General features: G+C 34.5%; 1 protein-coding gene across 2 annotated transcripts in view; it reads right to left on the bottom strand.

The window, feature by feature from the left end:
- The window catches only part of GSK3B (glycogen synthase kinase 3 beta), a 274,814-nt gene that overhangs the window by 74,646 nt on the left and 179,183 nt on the right, over positions 1–20,985 (bottom strand). For both annotated transcript variants that reach the window (XM_054482769.2, XM_054482768.2), the window contains exons 5-7: positions 19,423–19,553; positions 16,042–16,148; positions 9,195–9,292 (exon numbers count right to left, since the gene is read on the bottom strand). In XM_054482769.2, the coding sequence (XP_054338744.1) occupies positions 9,195–9,292; positions 16,042–16,148; positions 19,423–19,553 (336 nt within the window). The remainder of the gene's footprint in view (positions 1–9,194; positions 9,293–16,041; positions 16,149–19,422; positions 19,554–20,985) is intronic.

A 20,985-nucleotide genomic window follows, 5' to 3' on the forward strand; every position in this document is an offset into this window, starting at 1 on the left:
TGGCAAATTAGTAAATAACTACACTGCATATTCTGGGAAAAGTAACGATTTCAAATGGATGCCATTATTTGCAAGTCAAAAGACAAACTGAGCTACATTGCCAGGAAGTTATTTTTCCATGCCTAGGCACACATACTTTTAAGTATACAGGGATTTAACTAAGTATGAGTAAGTTACTGTAGACCAAATAAAATTTCATAATATTAGTTAAAATTAATGTTTCTTTTGGTCTATGGAAAACATTATACTAATGTTGAGCAGTTATTGCATTAGAATAATTCTTTTAATGCCTCCGTTACTCTTTCTTATTTTAAAAATGTTGGCATCATATCGTATGTGTAATACCTACTTTCTACAGGTGGTTATTATTAACTGTAGTCATATTTCCTTGTACTATAATAGTGTAAAGATGTTTACCCTGGAGTTCTTGGGATAGCTATGGGAAGGCCAAGAATCACCTAAAGTTGCACACAAACTGTTTGGTATTCATTCATTTTTCTGGGGGGAAGTGTCCACTGCTATTAATAGATTTTCAAAGTAGTCCATGATTCAAAAACTATTAAGAGCTGCTGCTCTGGTCAGCAACAAACGAAAAAATTTAACTGATAATACAAGAACAAATTAAGTACCAACTAACACAATCAACAAACGCCTTGTTTATGTATTACATACTGTTTGTATTACAAGTAAAAAAAATCTGTACTAAAATGTGTAATAGGGTATACACACATGTCCTGGGAGTGAAAAAATGAGATCAGTTTAATAAACAGTCTCTGCCATCTATTAACAACACAAAAGCTCGATAGCAGCACAAATAATGTCAAAAGTAATATATGACATTAAACTCCAAATGCATGTTTGCAAAGATGCATCATGTATCCATCAAAAACTTAGCAAAAAGAGCTATTTTATACCTATTACACTCTGATTTGATATCTTAGACCTCTGTCTAAAAGACTGGGCCAGGCGTGGTGGCTCATATCTGTAATCCCAGCACTTTGGGAGGCTGACGCGGGTGGATCACCTGAGGTCAGGAGTTTGAGACCAGCCTGGCCAACACTGTGAAACCTCATCTCTACTAAAAATACCAAAATTAGCCAGGCACGCCAACAGTCCCAGCTACTTGGGAGGCTGAGGCAGGAGAATCGCTTGAACCTAGGAGGCAGAGGTTACAGTCAGTCAAGACAGCGCCACTGAACTTCCAGCCTGAGTGACAGAGCAAGACTGTCTCAAAAAAAAAGAAAGAAAGAAAGAAAAAGAAAGATTGTCTGACAATGAAAATGTTAAGCCAGGAAACAAGAGTGTAGGTACACATGGGCACTGAACAAACTATAGGACAGGGATAATTAAAATCTAAAATATTTGCTAAATGAAGATGGTGAAAATAAGGTTGAACTGTACAGAAGCTCCTTGATTTACAATGGGGTCATATCATGGTAAATCCATACATAGTAAGTTGAAAATATCCTAAGCTGAAAATGCAAACAATATGTCCAATCTACTGAAATCATAGCTCAGCCTAGACTACCCTTAAATGTGCTCAGCACAATTACATTAGCCCACGGTTGGGAAAAATAATCAAACACAAAGACTATTTTATGATAAAGTGTCAAATATCTCATGTAACCTATTGAATACTGTCTTGAAAGTGAAAAACAGAATGGTTGTACAGGTACTCAAAATACAGTTTCCACTGAATCTGTGCTGCTTTCCCAGTATTGGAAAGTCAAAAAATCATTAAGCCATCCTAAGTCGGGGACTGTCTGTAACTGAAAGCAAAGCAAAGGAATCGTGGGGACTATGTGTAATTGAAAGCAAAGCAAAGGAACTGACCATTACAATGGTTGAAACAAAATTAAACCTAAAGATACCTCAAATTGATTTCACTACAGTAAGATTTAGGGGTTGCATCACTAATTTGCTGGTAGACACAAATTTTTACAATAATAAGTAATAAATATGACTCAATGGGTTATGGGTAGCAAGTTGACATTAAGGATCATATAGTTTTTCCCGAAGGTACAAAATTCCATGAATAGAGGCTATAAATTGAGCTACAGATGAATCAGATGGTTTTTCCTCCACCCTACTCTTCCTGTATACACGGTAATACAGTAGTTTCCCCTTAACTGTGGAGGATATGTTCCAAGACCCCCAGTGGATGCCTGAAAACATACATAGTACCAAACTCTATCCTATGATTTTCCTGTACATACATACCTATGATAAAGTTTAATTTATAAATTAGGCACAGTAAGAGATTAAAAGCAACAACAATTAAAATGATATACTGTAAAGTTCTGTAAATGTAGTCTCTCTCTCAAAATATTTTCTTGTACTACACTTATCCTTCTTCTTGTGATGACGTGAGATGATAAAATGCCTATGTGGTAAGATGAAGTGAGGTGAATTACACAGGCCTTGTGACATAGCTTTAGTCTACTAATGATCTTCTGACCATACACCAGGAGAAGGATCATCTGCTTGGAATGATCCTGGATCAGTGAGCCATAATAATGTCCATGGCTGGATGTCAGGAGCAAACGATGTCGATGACTAACGGGCAGGTAGTGTATACAGCATGGATATACTGGACAAAGGGAGGATTCATGTCCCAGGAGGAATGAAGCAGGACAGCATGAGATTTCAGCATACTACTCAGAACAGCATGCAATTTAAAACTCATAAATTATTACTAAAATTTTCCACTTAATGTTTCTGAACTGTGGTTGGCTCTGGGTAACTAAAACAGTAGAAAGTGATACCTGTGGATATCAGGAGACTACTGTAGTAACAGTAATAGTAGTAGTAGTGATGCTTACTTCTTAGGGTTAATACAATAATTAAGTGTGGTAATGAATGTAAAGTGTTTAACCCAGTGCCTGGCACAAAGTAAGGTCTCACTGAGTGGCAGCTTTTATGATGAGCAGTCATTTCCCAATATTGGAAAACGCAGAATTGTGAGGAGCCAGGGATCCACTGATCTTTTTGTCTACATTATACCACAAACAAGCATCAAATTGAAAGCCTAGGAAAACAATCATTTAGACAAACATTCATAACAAAAATGTAACTCTCAACTTCTGTAGAACTGTTTTTGTTTACTAACAAAAACAAAAAAATTGAAAGCAACTACTTTTTCGTTAAGTCCTGCAACTGTAAAAAGATATGATTGCTTAAAAAAATCAACCTCACAGAGTAGTAAAAAGCAAAAAATAAAAATTCTCTCCTTTTCCCCTTCCCTTAATTCTATTCTCCATTGTAGAATTTGTAGGTCCTTCTAAATCTTTTTCTACGGATAGACATCATAAGAAATGAAGCCTGCCCATCTACTTGGCTCCCATAGCATAATCAAAAGTTTATTTGCATCTGTGTTGTACTTTCAAATTTCTTACATAAAATTTCAGTTAGAGATAACTGAAATTACTAGCTCTTCCCTGTGTAAGAGCTATCTACATAGATATCTAGATTGGTTAATTAATGTGAAGAGAAAACTAAACAGTAGTTTAGTAAAGCTGTATTACAAAAGAAATTAAGAAAATTTAATTGCCTTATAAAATAATTTTATTATTGCAAATAATTTAAGTATCAATATATTTAATGTCAAGCTTTTTAGAAGAGATATACCCAAATTCTAAAGGCCAGTTACAAAAACTATGAAAGCTATACTGAAATTATATTATCAAGAGGTGTAGCATTGATTAATTCTGTCCTAAAACTCTTCTATTCAAAAGCAATAGTCAAATTATTACTATAGCATAAGTAAATGTTTATGATATAAATGAAATTATCTCTGTAGGAATTTTAATATTTAAAATTAAAAAATTCTACAAATGGTTGGTTTATTTTAAAATTGTTAGTTTTGTGATAGTTTAATCCAGAATTAAACTCTGGACTGAAGTTCATCTTAGCTTATTTGAAATTTATGTTTTAAAGTTTTAAGAGTGGAGGGGAGAAATTATTAGTAAAACTTACAGCATTCCCAGGTCCAAAACTTCCTAGATTGCTTATACGGAATTTTTGGGGGACACTTGTCATTTATGTAAGAAAATTAATAATCAAACTTAAGAAAACCAATATATCATGTAAACTTTTTGAAACACAATGCTATATCACTTTACCTTAATGCTGTTATTTTCAGAATCAATTATGTAATTCAAAATACAATCATGCAGTGGAATCTATGTAGTCATTAAAAAATATACTTAATTGTTCAGTTTTTAAAAGTCTACAAAGCAGTAAGATGGTATTTTTATTTGAATAAAAAGAAAATATAGTATATGAAAATATTTATAGAAGTATTTTTCATGATGTGCTAGAACAGTAAGTGATTTTTTTTTGTCTATTTGTCTGTGCTTTCTCAGTCTTCTGCATTGAGCATATAAAATCTAAGACTATGTAGTTATAAAAAAAGTAACTGTCATTAAAAATTATTACCTTCACCAGCATTATACAAGCCTTCACAGGACTCTCTTCTACAAAGCTCCACTGCTATAGCCAACTGCAGAGGTGCCAAAGGACAATGTTATATGTCAGTGAACGTTACATTTGGCAAAATTCCTGGTAGAGATTTTCCAAAAATATTTTATATTTTCCCATGTATCTGGAACTATATCATATATTTCTTGAGGTTTTTATATTAAGGAAGAATTTAAAGGAAAAAAAGCACACTGTCTGAGAAGTCCCTAACGGAACTTGTCTTTTTACAAATACCATGAAAATCCAAGCATTTTTGATATTAGAGGTCAAATGGCATAATGAAATGCTGATCTGACAATTCTATGCATGAAATTAACTTCAGAAAGTTAAATACTTGTGTTTTTCATGCTTAGAAATGATTTTCCATGACTTTCAAATCTGTTCTTATACTTTTAACTTATTCTGAAGATAATGTATTTGGATTTTATTCTAAATATTTTACAAAAACCTTATTACAGGGCAGTGAGGAAAATTAAAAATGTTAGCTAGAATGAGATACAGTTCGTTTAATTAAACTGTTTTACTCATGCTGTAAATTATTGGCATGGACATCAGAGTCAATAAACAACATACACAACAACCACATTAACTTTTCTTATTAATTCCCAGCTAATTTCAAATTCATGAATGTACAATGGTTTAACAAGTTAATTCAATACAAACCTTATTTATTTTGGTGCCCTCGGATATTAAAACATAAGAATAAAAAAAAGTCCCTGCTCAGAAAGTTTATAAAATAATGAGGCAAAAGTTTATAAAATAATAAGACAAGTCTACCACATAAAAAAACTTCATAAAGCTTATTATATGATTATCCACTTTCTTTTTTTTGCTTAAACTCAAATTCAGAGAAGAGTTATCCATTTTTCCAGGGTTAGCTTCCCCCAGATACTCTCTTACGAGGTTTTCAAGGGAGAAAATGAAAAGAAAGCAGAAAAGAACAGTTTAATATGAGTTCCCTAGTTATCATAAGCACTAAGGGTGCATGACTATTACCTTAAAAAACGTGAGAACTGAACTGGGCATTTATGAGACTACCTTTATGAAAATTTCAAATCTATTCTTAAAGCCATGTTTATCAGTACATGAAAGTATTTGTTTAAAACACCGACTGTCTTAATAACATTTAACTTTGAAAACAAACACATATAACTTCTCTTTTCCAACTTATATCAGGAAAACTAGAAGAGCTAGATCAGCATTTCTTAGGAATTTTTATTCAAATGAGACCTCATATACATTTAACATTTGAGGAACAGATGTTAGCAGTAATAGGAAGGAGGGAGGGAGGGAGGCAAGCAGGAAGGAAGGAGAAAGAAAAAGATTTGATATTTATTATTTATTTATTTATTTGCGACACAGTCTGACTCTGTCGCCTAGGCTAGATTGCAGTGGCACTTGGCTCACTGCAACATCTGCTTCCCAGGTTCAAGCAATTCTCCCGCCTCAGCCTCTGGAGTACCCAGGACTACAGGCGTGCGCCATGGTGCCTGGCTAGTTTTTGTATTTTTAGTAGAGACAGGGTTTCACCATGTTGGTCAGGCTGGTCTTGAACTCTTGACCTCAAGTGTTCTGCCCACCTCGGCCTCCCAAATTGTTGGGATTACAGGTGTTAGCCACCACGCTCGGCTGTGATATTTATTATTTATTATTTTATTGATGGACTCGTTGACACAGTCTTGCTCTGTCACACAGGTGGAGTACAGGGGCATAATCTTGGCTTACTACAACATTTGTCTCCCAGGCTGAAGCTATCCTCTCACTTCAGGCTCCCAAGTAGCTGGGGCTACAGGCATGTGCCACTATGCCTGGCTAATTTTTCTATTTTTTGTAGAGACTGGGTTTCGCCATGTTCCCTAGGCTAGTCTCAAACTCCTGGGCTCAAGCAATCCACTCACCTCGGCCTCCCAAAGTGCTGGGGTTACAGGCGTGAACTACTGCCCCTGGCCCAACCAGTAAGATTTGGAGCTACATTAAACACACACACACAACACTCTTATGAAGTTTAGTAACCTTCATGCAATAAGACTTAGAACTATACTAAACATATACACACTTGCACAAAATACAAAGCCTAGAGCCTTCGTGCAATGTGTGGTAACTTCCAGTCAATAAATGGATAGTAAACTACTACTGGTAATTCCATCTATCCTGGGCAGCCACGGTCAAGAACATAGAAGGCACCTAGAAACCAGATATCCCAAAATGCCCTGGATGCTTGGAAATACTTACAGTTCTCTTATCTTATATCATTATCAAAACTTCCTATAAGCAGTGATCTTGGAAGTTACTCATTATAGTAAGGTGGTAAGTACATTTCTTAAGTATAAATGCAAGATGACAGCATAGCACATAAATGATGAGTGTTCTATTTCAGAGTTGGCCTGCTACTACATATTGATCATGGACCATTTTGCAAAAAATAAGCACTTAATGAAAACAAAGTCTGAAATTATCAGTAACAAAATATATTAAGCAGGTAGCATAAACTAGTATTAGCAGAAAATGAATTACAAGGACTAACAAAAAGTTGTACAAACAAGCTCTAGACTTAAAGGTTTATAGGGTATTACGGCAAGCATGAGATAGGGAATTATCACAGATGCTCACTTAGCTTCCTCAGAAATTCTACTTGCATTATGTATGAATTAATTAAAATTAACGACAAATCGCCACAAAATTCTAAAATATAATCAGTAGAGAAATGATACAATTCTAATGAGCTAAAACATATATGACAAATAGAATAGCCAATATGCCCACAGAATTGTAGCATGGTGATGGTGAGCTCAAGTACATCAAATAAAATTCTAGGGACAGGAGAAATGCTGAATGGTTGTGTAAGAGCAGAGACCAGGAAACTACAGCCCATTGTCTGTGTGAGGCCCATAAGCTAAGAATTAACAGGTTTGCCATCAATTTGATGATTAGAAAGTACTAACTTTGAACATCAATTAAGAGAAAGGTTATATTCCCCCTAAAAGAACTCAATTCTTCTGGTTAGCAGAGCTGTATTTAAAAAAAAAAAAAAAAAAAAAAAAAGACTCAATTATTATACCTCTAACTTCATCAATAAAAAAATTTGTGAAAATGTGTTTTCTCTTTTGTTATTGAAGTACCTATATGATATCCTCAATTTTGCCTTTTGGCCCACAAAGCCTAAAATATTTTATCTAGTCCTTTACAGAAAAAGTTGGCCAAGCTCCGTATTCAAGCATTAATTTACATGACGGGGTAGGCTTTTAGAAAATAAAGAAAGCAAACTACTCAAATTTACATCTAAGTGTAGCACAGAAATGAAAAAGAAAATAGTTCTGTTAACAAGGGTAAAAGATTAGATCTGAAACTCAAAAATGGTACCAAAAAGAAGATGCAAATACCACAGTGGTCTAAGCTGCAAACTGTAAGAAATTATATGGATAATAAAGAAGATCGCTTATTACATACTGGTCTTTTCAACCATACTTGCACACACTGACATCTAGCAAAACCACCTTTGATTTTAAAAACCCCTATTTTTATAGAATGAAGTACAAGGATTTGAAAAGAACTTGATCACAGTCCTATGTTCAACTAGTAGAAGCTACTGAGGAGTTACAGCTCAGTACAATAAAAACTAAATTCAAGCTGTCCAATACAGAATAAGCTGCATCCCTAAGTAGTAATCTGATGCTGGAAGTGTTCAAGAAAATACTAGAATACCATTTGTTAGGAATGTAACTAAAAGGTTATTTCATTGTATGTTGTACAACATGACCTCTAAGGAGATTTTTCAATTTTACAATTCTATGCAAAATTTGGGATATCACAAACAAAGCCCCAGAGACAGTAGGTGTTGTTGCTTTGTCCAAACTGAAACCTTAGAATGAAACAATCTAGTGATATAAATCTAGACACAAGGTTTTTTTTTTTTTTTTTTAAGTAAAGGGACTTCCTTTAAGATCTCAAATATTTAAAACTTAAAACAAATTACATTTAAAAACTCAATTAAAATCTCAGCTCTACTGTTCTTAAAAGAAAACATATATTCTAAGATAATATTTAAGTATTTGTTGTTAATAAAGGTGTATGTATGCAAAGCTGAATGAAAGCAGAAGCTGTGTCTGAGCAAAACCAGACATATCTTCTTTTATTCAGCTTTAAATAAAATTTAAAATAAATAAAATTATATTAAATTCATATAGACCCAATAAATAAAATTATATTAAATCCATAAGTCAAAATTTTGTTTCTATCAATGATCTAGCCAGACATATAGGCATTCATTCTTTCATTTTATAAATACTGAATAAATACAAATAGTGACCAAATACAAGTATCTCCTATGTGCTCCACAGAGTATCAGGAGCAGGGAGTATACAGTGAGCAAAAGCAGACACAGCTTCTGCTTTTATTCAGCTTACGTACATTTTAGTGAGCTTATAGTCCAATGTTGCTTTTAAGTACTTTAAATAACAGATATATACTTTTCTTGCATCAGATATACATAACAGCTTTTCTAGGATCATACAAGAGAAGAGTAACTCAAATAAAAACCAATAGGCTGGGGGGGGGGGGGGGCGTTCTTATACCCACTTTATAGCTGAACTTGCTATGTGACCTTGGATTGCTTCCTCCATTTTTTAAGTTTCTCGTATGTGTATATGTGTGATATGTATTATTAAAGTAGCATAAAAATTCCTTCCAGTTCAAATATTCTGATTCAACCTTCTCACCTTGATTATTTCTACCAACTGATCCACACCACTATCCCCTGGAAATATTGGTTGTCCTAGTAACAGCTCAGCCAACACACAGCCAGCAGACCATACATCTAAAGAGAAAAGAAAACGAAGCCTCATTAATACTTTATAGCTTGAGCTGAAAAATGTTTGTATACATTTTCTAATTTTACTTTGATCACAGAGTAAATATCACAGGAAAAGATTATACAATCCAAAACAGAGAAAAAGTCATAAAACTTCCTTAATGTTCTTTTTAATTCAATGTTAAACTTACCAAAGAGGAAACCAGATCAATAAGAATATTCTAATAAAGGGTAAAGTCTATTATTATCAAATTTCAGGTATTCAAGTCTTCAAATAACTAGACAGAGGATTACAGTACTGAAGCTATGGCAGGACTATCTATTTATCTTACTTAAAAATAAGTCAAAGTGACACAATCTCTGCATATTAGTAGGTACTTACAAAGGAGCAGCAAGGAAAGGTTCAATCTCTCCCAGACACTGGGCTTTAAGTCAGTGCAAATTCTGAGGAACACTTTTAAGACTTTAAATGGTTGACTTTTATGTTCTAGGATGACTCACAGAAAAATGTGCTTAAATATATTATTTTTAAATAAAACAGAATAGCAATGATGGAGGAATATATTTTACTTCATAAATTATAAAAAAAATCCACTTTTAAGTCAAAATGAAAACCTCAATCCCGAGAGAAAATTCTAAAAATTAACTCAATTAATACACTTTAAAAATACTTTAAAGTATACATCCTGGTTTACTCAGGATAGTTATGGTTTATATATTGTCCTGGGATAATTATTAGTAACACCCTCTTTCTCTCTCAAAAGTATTATTGGATTAGAAGATAAACCGTACAGTCACTCTATTTTAAAGCCTGCTATTAAGACTTCCTACAAGAAAAGGCTGCTTGTTAGCTTCCAGATTTCTGAGATTCCTAGGTTTTTAATGTACCAACACTCAAGTGCTTTAGGGAGACGAATATGAATCATTGCTGGACTTTACCACCTACCAGTAGGGAAGGAGAAGAAGGAACAGTAAATGGTTGACAACAAAAATTTTAAAGGTCTGATGTGGTGAGATGTACTATCGAGACTGGAAATCACTGCTCCAGTGACTACTTTTTATTGACCTAGAAAAATGACATAGTATTCATTTAACAAACTCAAGCTGATTTTGTCCAGTCCTAAGTTAATAACCAAGACATCTATTCTGCAAATATAGACCAAGAGTCCTATTTAATATATTAGGAAATTGCTAAATTAAGCACATATGAAAACTTGCTAGGGAATCTTTACTCAAAGCCAATAGTAATACTAACTGTTATAGTCAAGTGGAAAAGATGTGTCTCCTTATTTATGTAAATGCTTATTTTAATCTAAGTTTTAAAACATCCCTTTACCTAGTTAATAAAATGGAAGGTAATATGCACTCAACTTTTTTCCTCTCTAATACGGAATGATTCATCTCAGAATACAAGGCTGAAAAAATTGTAAGGAATAATTATGCCTTCATAAAAAACAATAGGAAATACTTTCTTAGGTAAGATTTAGCTACAAATATGGAAGACAAAAAGTAAAACATCAAGGAATACTCTTGCCTAGAAGTTATCACAGAAGACTGACACTCAAAAGATTCAGGTGACAACTATACTAGCAGCCCTCAATTCATGTTACATCAGTCAAGTTAGTAAAAACAAGGTATTTATCAATCACTTTCTGGAGGACACTAAAATCTCTTCTGCTCTTACTTCAAAGGACAAATGGATGAAATTCTCCAGATAGAATAAAACTTCAACTAAATAGAAGGTACTGAAAAAATAGAAATAGTGCTTTGGTACACTGAATTTTAGTTAGTTGGGGTTAAAGCCAGAATACATTTTGTTTCATATTTAACTCGGGTTCATGTTAAAGTGATCTTTCAAGACCATCTAGTTTAACACACTTATTTCACATGATAAAGTTAAATGACTTGCCCAAGGTAAAGGTACTGAATAGTAGAGCTAGGCCTGGAATCATTCTCAATTCCCAATCAAAACACCACTCTCTTGAATAACTGTCTCACTGTCACAGAATAACAGCTTCTTCAAGGGTCTGTCTGTAAGTTCAATTCCTTGTTCTAAGGAAGCCTTTTGTTCTCATTCTGCCATTTGTCAGTAAGATAATATAATCAGAGACATCAGCTTTACCTCTGGCTGTATCTAAATATGACAATAATCTTGTCAGAAACAGTTACTCTTTCATTTCAAACATTACTGTTAAAAACATTTAAAAATGTAACTATATTAGTATACTTTTTGGGAGGGTCTGTTTAAAAACATTACAGTCTTAAGAGGCAAGTATCCTAAGTTTATAATGGGAGGCCAAACCTAGGCTTGCTAGGGTTCAAAAGACTCCTGTTTATATAACTGTTCCTTAATGTGTGAGATGATATGTTAACTTTTTGAGAAGAATCAAATTGCCTTTATTTTAGGTGTTTCTGGCACAGCTCGCACCAGTATCTTCTATATAGATAATCAGTATCATATATTTGAATAAAATGTAAAGCAGCTGGAAAATCCAATGACATAACCAAAGACAAGGGGCTGAAATTTGCTCTTGGGGAGAGTCAAGTCTAAAAATGACACAAAAAGAATACCACCTTACATTTCTACAGTATTTTCACTAACATTTTATTTAAGCCTCACAGCCACTCAGAAAAGCAGAACTGTCAGTAATCTCCACTTTACTTCAAGTGACCTGACACTCAAACCCAGGTCGACCACAAGCAAAATATTCTTTGCACTATTTCTCATCTGTCCATTCATATATGCCATGTACCACAGCCATAGTAAGACTCTTGAGAATTACATACACATACATATACACATTATTATGCTCTCTACCCTCTGGTAAAGCAGATTTCAAAGTGTGGTCTACAGAGGACACTTTGTACTCTTTGCACCTGGGTCCTCCAGACATTTTTAGATGTCCCAGAGGGCAAAACTCTTTTCATAAGAATACACCTTCACTGGGTTAACATTTGTACTGAGGGTACAAAGGAAATGGTGGGTAAAACTGCTGGCCTCTTGGCAGAAATCAATATGTGCTTTGGCATTTTGCCATTTGGCAAAATAAAAAATCATAATGTTTCTGATTAGGGTGTTTGCTTATATCAGAGAATTTCTATTTATATCAAAAAGACAAAAAAACTGTCACAAGGTCTGTTTTATTTTTTGTTGTTGCTGTTGTTGTTTTGAGAGGGGGGGGTCTCATTCTGTCACTGAGCTGGAGTGCAGTGGTGGAGTCTCAGCTCACTGCAACCTCCGCCTCCTGGCCTCAAGCCATCCTCCCACCTCATCCTCCCAAGTAGCGGGGACTACAGGGGCATGTCACCACACCCGGCTAATTTTTGGTAGTGACAGGTTTTCACCATGTTGCCCAGGCTGGTCTCGAACTCCTGAGTTCAAGTGATCTGCCCACCTCAGCCTCCCAAAGTGCTGGGATTACAGGTGTGAGCCACTGCGCCAGGCCAGGTCTGTTGTTTGTTTGTTTTAGTTTTCTGTTACTGTGAGGATGTTTTTGGTTTATTATTTGCATGCTTTTGTTTGTTTCTGGACTAAAGGAATTCTCTTCAGAAACAATATGTAAGAGTAAAATAATTTTGGTTTCCACTTGCACATCTAGCTTAAAGTTGCTCCTTGTTTGTTAGCTTCCTATTCATGTCCAGCTGATCATGCTCTCTCTGTTCACTCCTGGCTAGTGGGCTAAAATGTAGTAAAAGAAAAGGTCAATAATGATTAAAGCTAATGGTCTCTATTCAGTTCCTTCTATCACTAAACATCTTGGGTGAAGACTTGAGAAGGTCAATGATGATTAAAGCTAATGGTCTCTATTCAGTTCCTTCTATCGCTAAACATCTTGGGTGAAGACTTGAGAAGGTCAATGATGATTAAAGCTAATGGTCTCTATTCAGTTCCTCCTATCACTAAACATCTGGGGTGAAGACTTGAGAAGGTCAATGATGATTAAAGCTAATGGTCTCTATTCAGTTCCTTCTATGACTAAACATCTTGGGTGCATACTTCTGCAGAATCAGTGCATCTAGCAAAACTACTAGTGATTTAAGCTGATTTTATATTAAATAATGGAGATGGCATGAAGGAAATGTTAGCAATATGGCCATACTATCACTTCCATTATTAACTTAATGAAATAACATTAATTAATAAATTGTCCAACTAGTGTAATCATGCTCAGAAGTATTTCAGGAGGATTTTAAATAAGAAAGTAAAAAAAAGTTACTCAGAATTAATTTAAATTCTTAAGGTAAAAGCTATTAGCTTTATGATTCTAACAGTCCAAGGAAGAAAAATAGAATAGTAGGTATATCTTAAATTCTAAAAAGTAGAATTTGAAAAATTCTATACAGGCATACGTCAGAGATGTTGCGGAATTGGTTCCAGACCATAACAATAAGACCCAATAAAGCAAGTCTCACCGATTTTCTGGTATCCCAGTGCATATAAAAGATATGTTCACTCTATACTGTAGTCTATTACTTGTACAATAGAATTGGGTAAAAACATAAATTAAATACATTAACTTAAAAACACTTTATTACTAAAAAAAATGCTAATGAGCATCTAAGCCTTCAGTGAGTTGTAATCTTTTTGCTGGCAGAGGGTCTTGCCTTGATGTCGATGGCTGCCAACTGATCAGGGTGGCAGTTGCTGAAGGCTATACGATGTGGCTGGAGTAATTTCTTAAAGTGACAATGAAGTTTGCCACATCAATTGACTCTTCCCTTCATGAAAGATTTTTCTCTAGTATGAGATGCTCTTTGATAGCATTTTACCCACATTAGAACCACTTTCAAAATGGGAGTCAGTCCTCTCAACCCCTGCTGCTGTTTTATCAACTACAATTATGTAATATTCTAAATCCTTTGTTGTCATTTCAACAATATTCACAGCATCTCAACCAAGAGTAGATTCCACCTCAAGAAACCACTTTCTTTGCTCATCCATAAAAGAAGCAACTTGTTTATGTTTTATCATGAGATTGCAACAGTTCAGTCACATCTTCAGGCTCCACTTCTAATTCTAGTTCTCTTGCTAGTTCCACAACATCTGCCGAGACTTCCTTCACTGGAGTCTAGAATGCCTCAAGGTCATCCATGAGGCTTGGAATCAACTTCTTCCAAAATGTTGTTGATGTTATTTGGACCCACTCTCACGAATCACAAATGTTCTTAATGACACCTAGAATGGTGAATCCTTTCCAGAAGATTTAAAATTGACTTTGCCCACATCCATCAGAGTAATCACTATCTAGGGCAGCTATAGCCTTACAAATGTATTTCTCAACCTTTGGGTGACCAGTTGCATTGTCAATAAGCAGTAATATTTTGAAAGAAATACTCTTCTCTGGAGTAGCAGGTCTCAGCAGTGGGCTTCAAATATTCAGTGAACCATGCTATAAACAGACATGCTATCATCTACTCATTGTTGCTCCATTTATGGAGCACAGGCAGAATATATTTAGCATCATTCTTAAGGGCCCTAGGATTTCTGGAACGGTAAATGAGCACTGGCTTCCACTTAAAAGTCACCAGCTGCATTAGGCCCTCACAAGAGAGTCAACCTGTCCTTAGAAGCTTTGAAGCCAGGCAATGACACTTCTCCTCTCTAGAGGAAGTGTTCCATCTCTAGAAAATCTAGAGATGAAAGTCCTAAATGGTATCTTCTTCCAATTCAGTAGAAGGCTGTTTGGTCTCCATTAAAACTCTGATATTTAATGTAGCCAGTTCCATCAATGATCTTAGTTAGATCTTCTGGATAACTTGCTGCAGCTTCTACATCAGTACTTGCTGCTTGCCTTGCACTTTTATGGTGTGGTGCAGCTTTTTACCCTTAAACCTCATGAAATAACCTCTGCTACCTTCAGATTTTTCTTGTGTAGCTTCCTCACTTCTCTGTCTTCACAGAACTGAAGGGAGTTCAGGCCTTGCTCTGGGTTAGGCTTTGGCTCAAGTGAATGTTGTGGTTGGTTTGATCTATCCAAACCACTAAAACTTTCCCTGTAACAGCAATAAGGCTGTTTCACTTTATTATCATTCATCTGTTCACTGGAGTAGCACTTTAATTTCCTTTAAGAACTTTTCCTTTGTGGTCACAACTTGGCTAACTGTGTGGCACAATTTCGATATGCCTTCCTTGCTCAGCTTAATCATTTCTAGCTTTTGATTAAAAGTGAAAAATGTACCTTTCACTTGAACACTTAGAGGCAACTGCAGAGTTATTAATTGGCCTAATTTCAATATTGTTGTCTCTCGGGGGAGATGGGGAATGGCCAGCTGGTGGAATATTCATAACATACACAACACCGATCGATTAAGTTTGCTGTCTTATATTGTTGTGGTTTGTGGCAAACTGAAACAATTACAATAGTAACATCAAAGACCACTGATCATAGATCACCATAGCAGACACAATGAGAATGTTTGAAATGTTGCAATAATTACCAAAATGTGACACAAAGACATGATGACGCAAAGACATGAAGTGACCACATGCTCTTATAAAACTAGTGCGGGCGGACTTGCTTGACTCAGGGTTGACACAAACCTTTGAGAGGTTAGAAAAAAAAAAAAAGCAGTGCCTGGGAAGTATAAGAAAATGAGGTATGCCTATACATGTTTGCATCTCAAGCTTTAAGAAAAAAACATAATGGGATATATCCATCTTTCCATGGAAATAAAAGTACAGGTTAGTAATACTAAATTACCAAAGTCAAGAAGCAATTAATAATTATGAGCATTATATTCGGATTCGTACTTACCTATACTAGAGGTATAATCAGTGGCTCCAAAGATCAACTCTGGTGCCCTATAGTACCGAGAACAGATATACGAAACATTGGGTTCTCCTCGGACCAGCTGCTTTGCACTAACAGAAAAAAAATAAAAATAAAAAGCAGAAATTCTTTAAATCTAAACCTTAAAGAACCTAGACTGCTACCCCTTCACAGTATCGAATGATTTTATAAGATTTACATCATTTGAATCATATATGAAAAAGAAAATGTAAACTGTAACTATCTCTGACAAAAGAAATTTACAATTTTATCACCTTTCTCTGCAAAAAAGAATAGCAATTTTTAAAGAAAGCGTTTGTCACCTAAAAAGGCACCAAAAGCAAAAAAGGATAAGTGTTGAATTTATTCTGATCCTCTGTTCCCCAAATTCCACCTCTAAAATACAAAGAAGCAAGGGCAGAAAAGAGGTACCTCCCCTACCAAAAGGCATGACAATAGATTCTAAGAATGAATACTCCTCACCCAATGTATTTCTTTTAAAAGGGCGAGAAATTGGCCACTGTCTTGCATTTTGACTTCTGACTCAGGGTGAATATTTCAAGGCTTATAGACTCAATCTATTTTTCCATATCTTGGTCAATTTATTAATTGCATAAACATTTATTACCCAATAAATTATAAACAGACAGGCCCTTCAACTTCAGGGCAGAAATGATTCACAGCCTATGAATTCTAACTTTGCTATAGTAAGTTTAATTGCATGTTTTCTTATTCCAATTTTCCTACTAAAATACTTTGTTGCATGTATTTTAAATATGAAGTATAATAAATTACAATTAATTTCTTTTGAGATGTCACCCCAGATAATCCAAAGACAGAATAAAATAAACGGCTATAGAAGCCAGCCATTCTGACATACATTAATAATAAAGATCAATAAAGGGACAAACTGCAACAAAATCAAAACAGTAGAACAGGAAGTGCCAAAAAAAAAGTAAAGGTACTGGAAAACCAGGGTAAAGACAGATGAAAGTAGTCACAAGGATTTCAATGACTGGGATTTCTTTTCTTTCATTTATTTCTAGTCAATGATGACTCTAATCTTAACTTCTTTTTCCTTCATCACTAGTTTTGAAGTTTGTTTTTTAACCCTCTCCCCAAGTACTGACATACAATAACCATTTCATAAATTAATAAATACTAATCCCTGTTTTTAGGCTGCATGAAAATTATGACATTTGGTTTTCAGCATAATTGATAGGAGACTGTTATATCTTCTAAAGAATGCTTTTTAATTAACAAGATAGATTCTAATTATGTTCAGAAAATTCATTACGAAACAAAACGTTAATACCCAAGCTTTGTAGCCTGGAGTTTTTTCACTACTTGATGGAGCTACAAAAATGGAGCAGCCTCTCTTACAGAGGAGACTGGTTTTAACTACTTCCCAATATTGTGATCACATCTAGCTTTTTGTTCCTAAATAGCCCAACTAGTTCTTTAGCTACTTTTTGGCCCCGTTTCATCTAGTAAAAAAATAAGAGAGTAATAGTATTTTGTTCAAATTACCAATCTGATACATACAGTCCAAAGTGTTTCCCAAACTCCATCTGACTAAACCAATTTTGTTAAAAACAAAAAGAGGGTTTATAAAAATGAGCTATCAAACAAGCGAAATCCCTCTTCCAAATTTATCAGAATAAAGCTATTTTATGTCCCAAGAGAATGGGCTGTACCAAGTGTTTTGACACTATCATGAGAACAGAAACTCTTCTAACCTTGGTGTTTCAGTCTGTCCCTACCAAGTCAGTCACTCTCAATGGGGAAGACACCCCATTAATAATAAAACATATCTGATTTGGGCAGTTTTTCCCATAGACAAGTAGTAGTGCTTTGTTTCAAACATCAGGTAAGAGTTTTATTATCTTTCACCCTTTTCAAAAATAGTTCAGGGAACAGAGTCATGGCCTGCAAAGTGATAGGTCATCTGAAATTAGAAAACAGTAAAATGAGGACGGTCTGAAAGAGGACACATTGTGAGACTAAGAAAAATTAACTCATGACAGAACAGATTCACTTATTTTTTAAAGGTTCTGTCTCAGGAGAAGCCTGTGGAAAACATATCCTATGTTAAACCCCAAATTTAAACTGTGAATTGATGTAAAAGTATTACAAAGGGATAGGAACATAGGTATCAACAAGTGTGGGGCAATATGTAATCTATAGAGCTATGGTGAAAAGAATCTGTAACAAGGATGAAAAAATTGAATTGGAGAGAATCCAAATTATGTAAAGATGTCTTAGGGACCATAAGGAGAGAGATTAGGTGATTACACCAGTGAGGAAGCAGCGGGGTAACTGCCCGAGTTACATGGGAATGTAGGCTTGACTACATGTTAAAAGGTTAGATCAGAGAGGCACAAAGTACTGAAAACTGAAAATGGAAAGAATAAAGTTTTATTACAAATTTACAGTATATTACCAAGAAATGAGCTTTTAAAGGCAGAAAGTTTGATGAAATTTGCAGGAAAAAGGGTAGAATAAAAGGTTAAATTATAGAGAAAAATGAAGAAAACACTGCATTGTTTTTTTATCTCATCCCTGAATTGAGGTTAATTGTGAAGTTAAAAAGATACACAGGAATGTATAATAATCAATATTTTGAAAAAATTTAGTTCTTACTGAAAAAGGAGTATATATACCTAATATAAATTCAAACAATACTAAAATACAATCAATGAAAAAGTGAGTTTCCCAACTACATTATATTCCCAAAGATCCTTTCTCAGGCAATCAAATATTATGGATTACGTACCGTTTCAGAAATAAGCCACAAATGTACTTGTGTGTGTGTGTGTCTGTGTATATATATATATATACACACACACATATATATACACACATATATATATATATATATATATATATGGTCACACTCTATGTTTTTAAAACATAAAAGGTGGCATACAATACACATACTCTTGATCTTGCTTTCTTCATTTAATGTTCCCTAGACATCATTCCCTTCCAGTTCACAGAGAGCTGCCTCATTCTTTCTCATGGTTGCATGTATTACTCTGTATGTACCGTAATTTATTTAGCCATTTTCCTACTAATGGATGCTTATAAACAATGCTATAATAAAAATCCCTATATATACACTATTTTGTAAATGTGTATTCCTAAGGAAATAATTCCTAAAAGTTAAATTGTTAAATGAAGGAGTATATACATTTATAATTTTGACAGAAACTAACAAAACTACTCTCACAGCTGCACTAGTTTATACTTCTTGAATAAGAATTACTGTGTTTAGGCTGACATTGCAAAAGGAATATATTCAAAAGAAGATAGTAGGGGGAGGAGGGGAAAAGGGAAGGGGCAGGGAGAGGGACAGTAGCTTACCTTCCAAAGTCACAGAGTTTTAATACGGCTGTATCAGGATCCAACAAGAGATTCTGCGGTTTAATATCCCGATGGCAGATTCCAAAGGAATGGATATAGGCTAAACTTCGGAACAGCTGATACATATACAACTGGAATAGACAGTAGAAATTAATTAAATACTTCCTATTCTAAACAAATCAGAATCCTTAAGCAGACAATAAAGTAACAGATTCTCAGAAAAGAACAGGTGTAATGCTATGGATTACTGTCACTCAATCTTCCTTTCACAAGTTTTGTGTCACTTCTGTATTAGTTAGCTACTTCTATATGAATTAGCTAAAGTGTCATTAACCATATGTACCATTCGCATCATTCTTTAATAACTTAAAAAAATGAAATTTTACAACGCGCTTTATAACTTTTAATTTTACTAACATCTCACATTACAAGCCTGCTAAGATGGGCTTTTATTTGAAACACAAATGAAAAGCTCAGAGAGGCATCCGAAATCATGAATAACAAGTAACTTTGGGCCAGAAACCAGGTCTCCTGATTTTTAAGTTTATAGTTCTTTCTAGTAGAGCATGCTGCTGAATGTAAACGTATTTCCAAAGTGTCATCTTTAGAATATTTTTCTGAGATGTCAGCCTCCAAGGTGATTGATACAGTGGTCTAGGAAAACTCATGTGGACTGAGAAAATCTATAATCACTGCTCTATCAAGACATCAATAACCCTGTCAGTAGCATCACCATTCTTCCTGTTAATATCTTTCAGAAAAAGTATAATTCAAAATGACATTCAAAAACAGATGCCTGACTATTGACATCATCTTTCAAAAGAGAAGACTTTCTCAGTTTTCTTACCAAAAAGATACACTGAGAAACTGGGTCTGCATGGAATAAAGAATCAGACTCTTGACTGGAGAAGAGAGAAACTTCATGGAGAAAGAGAGTATAATTTAAACCTTCTGTTTATCTCAAGGTCAGTGTTCCGATTCACTTTTAAACTTTTCTGGCTGTTTACCTTCTGACCTCTACCCCAAAGTTACACCATGGACAGAATTTCTGAAATGAGTCAAACCAAAGATAACAAACATCTTGGTAAAAAAAAATTTAAAAAAAAGATACTTAAAAGTCTAATGAAGCATTGACATATGGCACCATCTTTAAAAGCTACTGCTAAGGCTTAGGTTAATTAAAGTTAACATGAAACCTGCTTTCCTTCTAAGAAGCATGGTGAAAACTGCGGACAGCTGAATTTTAGTACATCCTTGAAGTTAATGTGAACTATTAACTGGAAAAGTTTGTGTCTTCTTTAAAATGAAGCATGATACAAACTGTACAGATAAGATCTTTTATAAGGTCAGCATTTTGCCAACAAAGTTAAAATTAAGGCATTTAGGTATCCATATAACTTTTTTTAAAAAACTTCATAGTTCTATTATTGTACCATCATTCACAGAATCCATTTCTAAGTCCTAAAGCTTACTGTAGGAGTTTAATTCATTACCACTAAAATGATAACCTCCCATAAGAAACTGAGTTCATAGGCATAAATTTACTAAAAAAAGAGATTTTAC

The sequence above is a fragment of the Pongo pygmaeus genome, chromosome 2 (assembly GCF_028885625.2).
Source record: "Pongo pygmaeus isolate AG05252 chromosome 2, NHGRI_mPonPyg2-v2.0_pri, whole genome shotgun sequence".
Taxonomy (NCBI): Eukaryota; Metazoa; Chordata; class Mammalia; order Primates; family Hominidae; genus Pongo; species Pongo pygmaeus.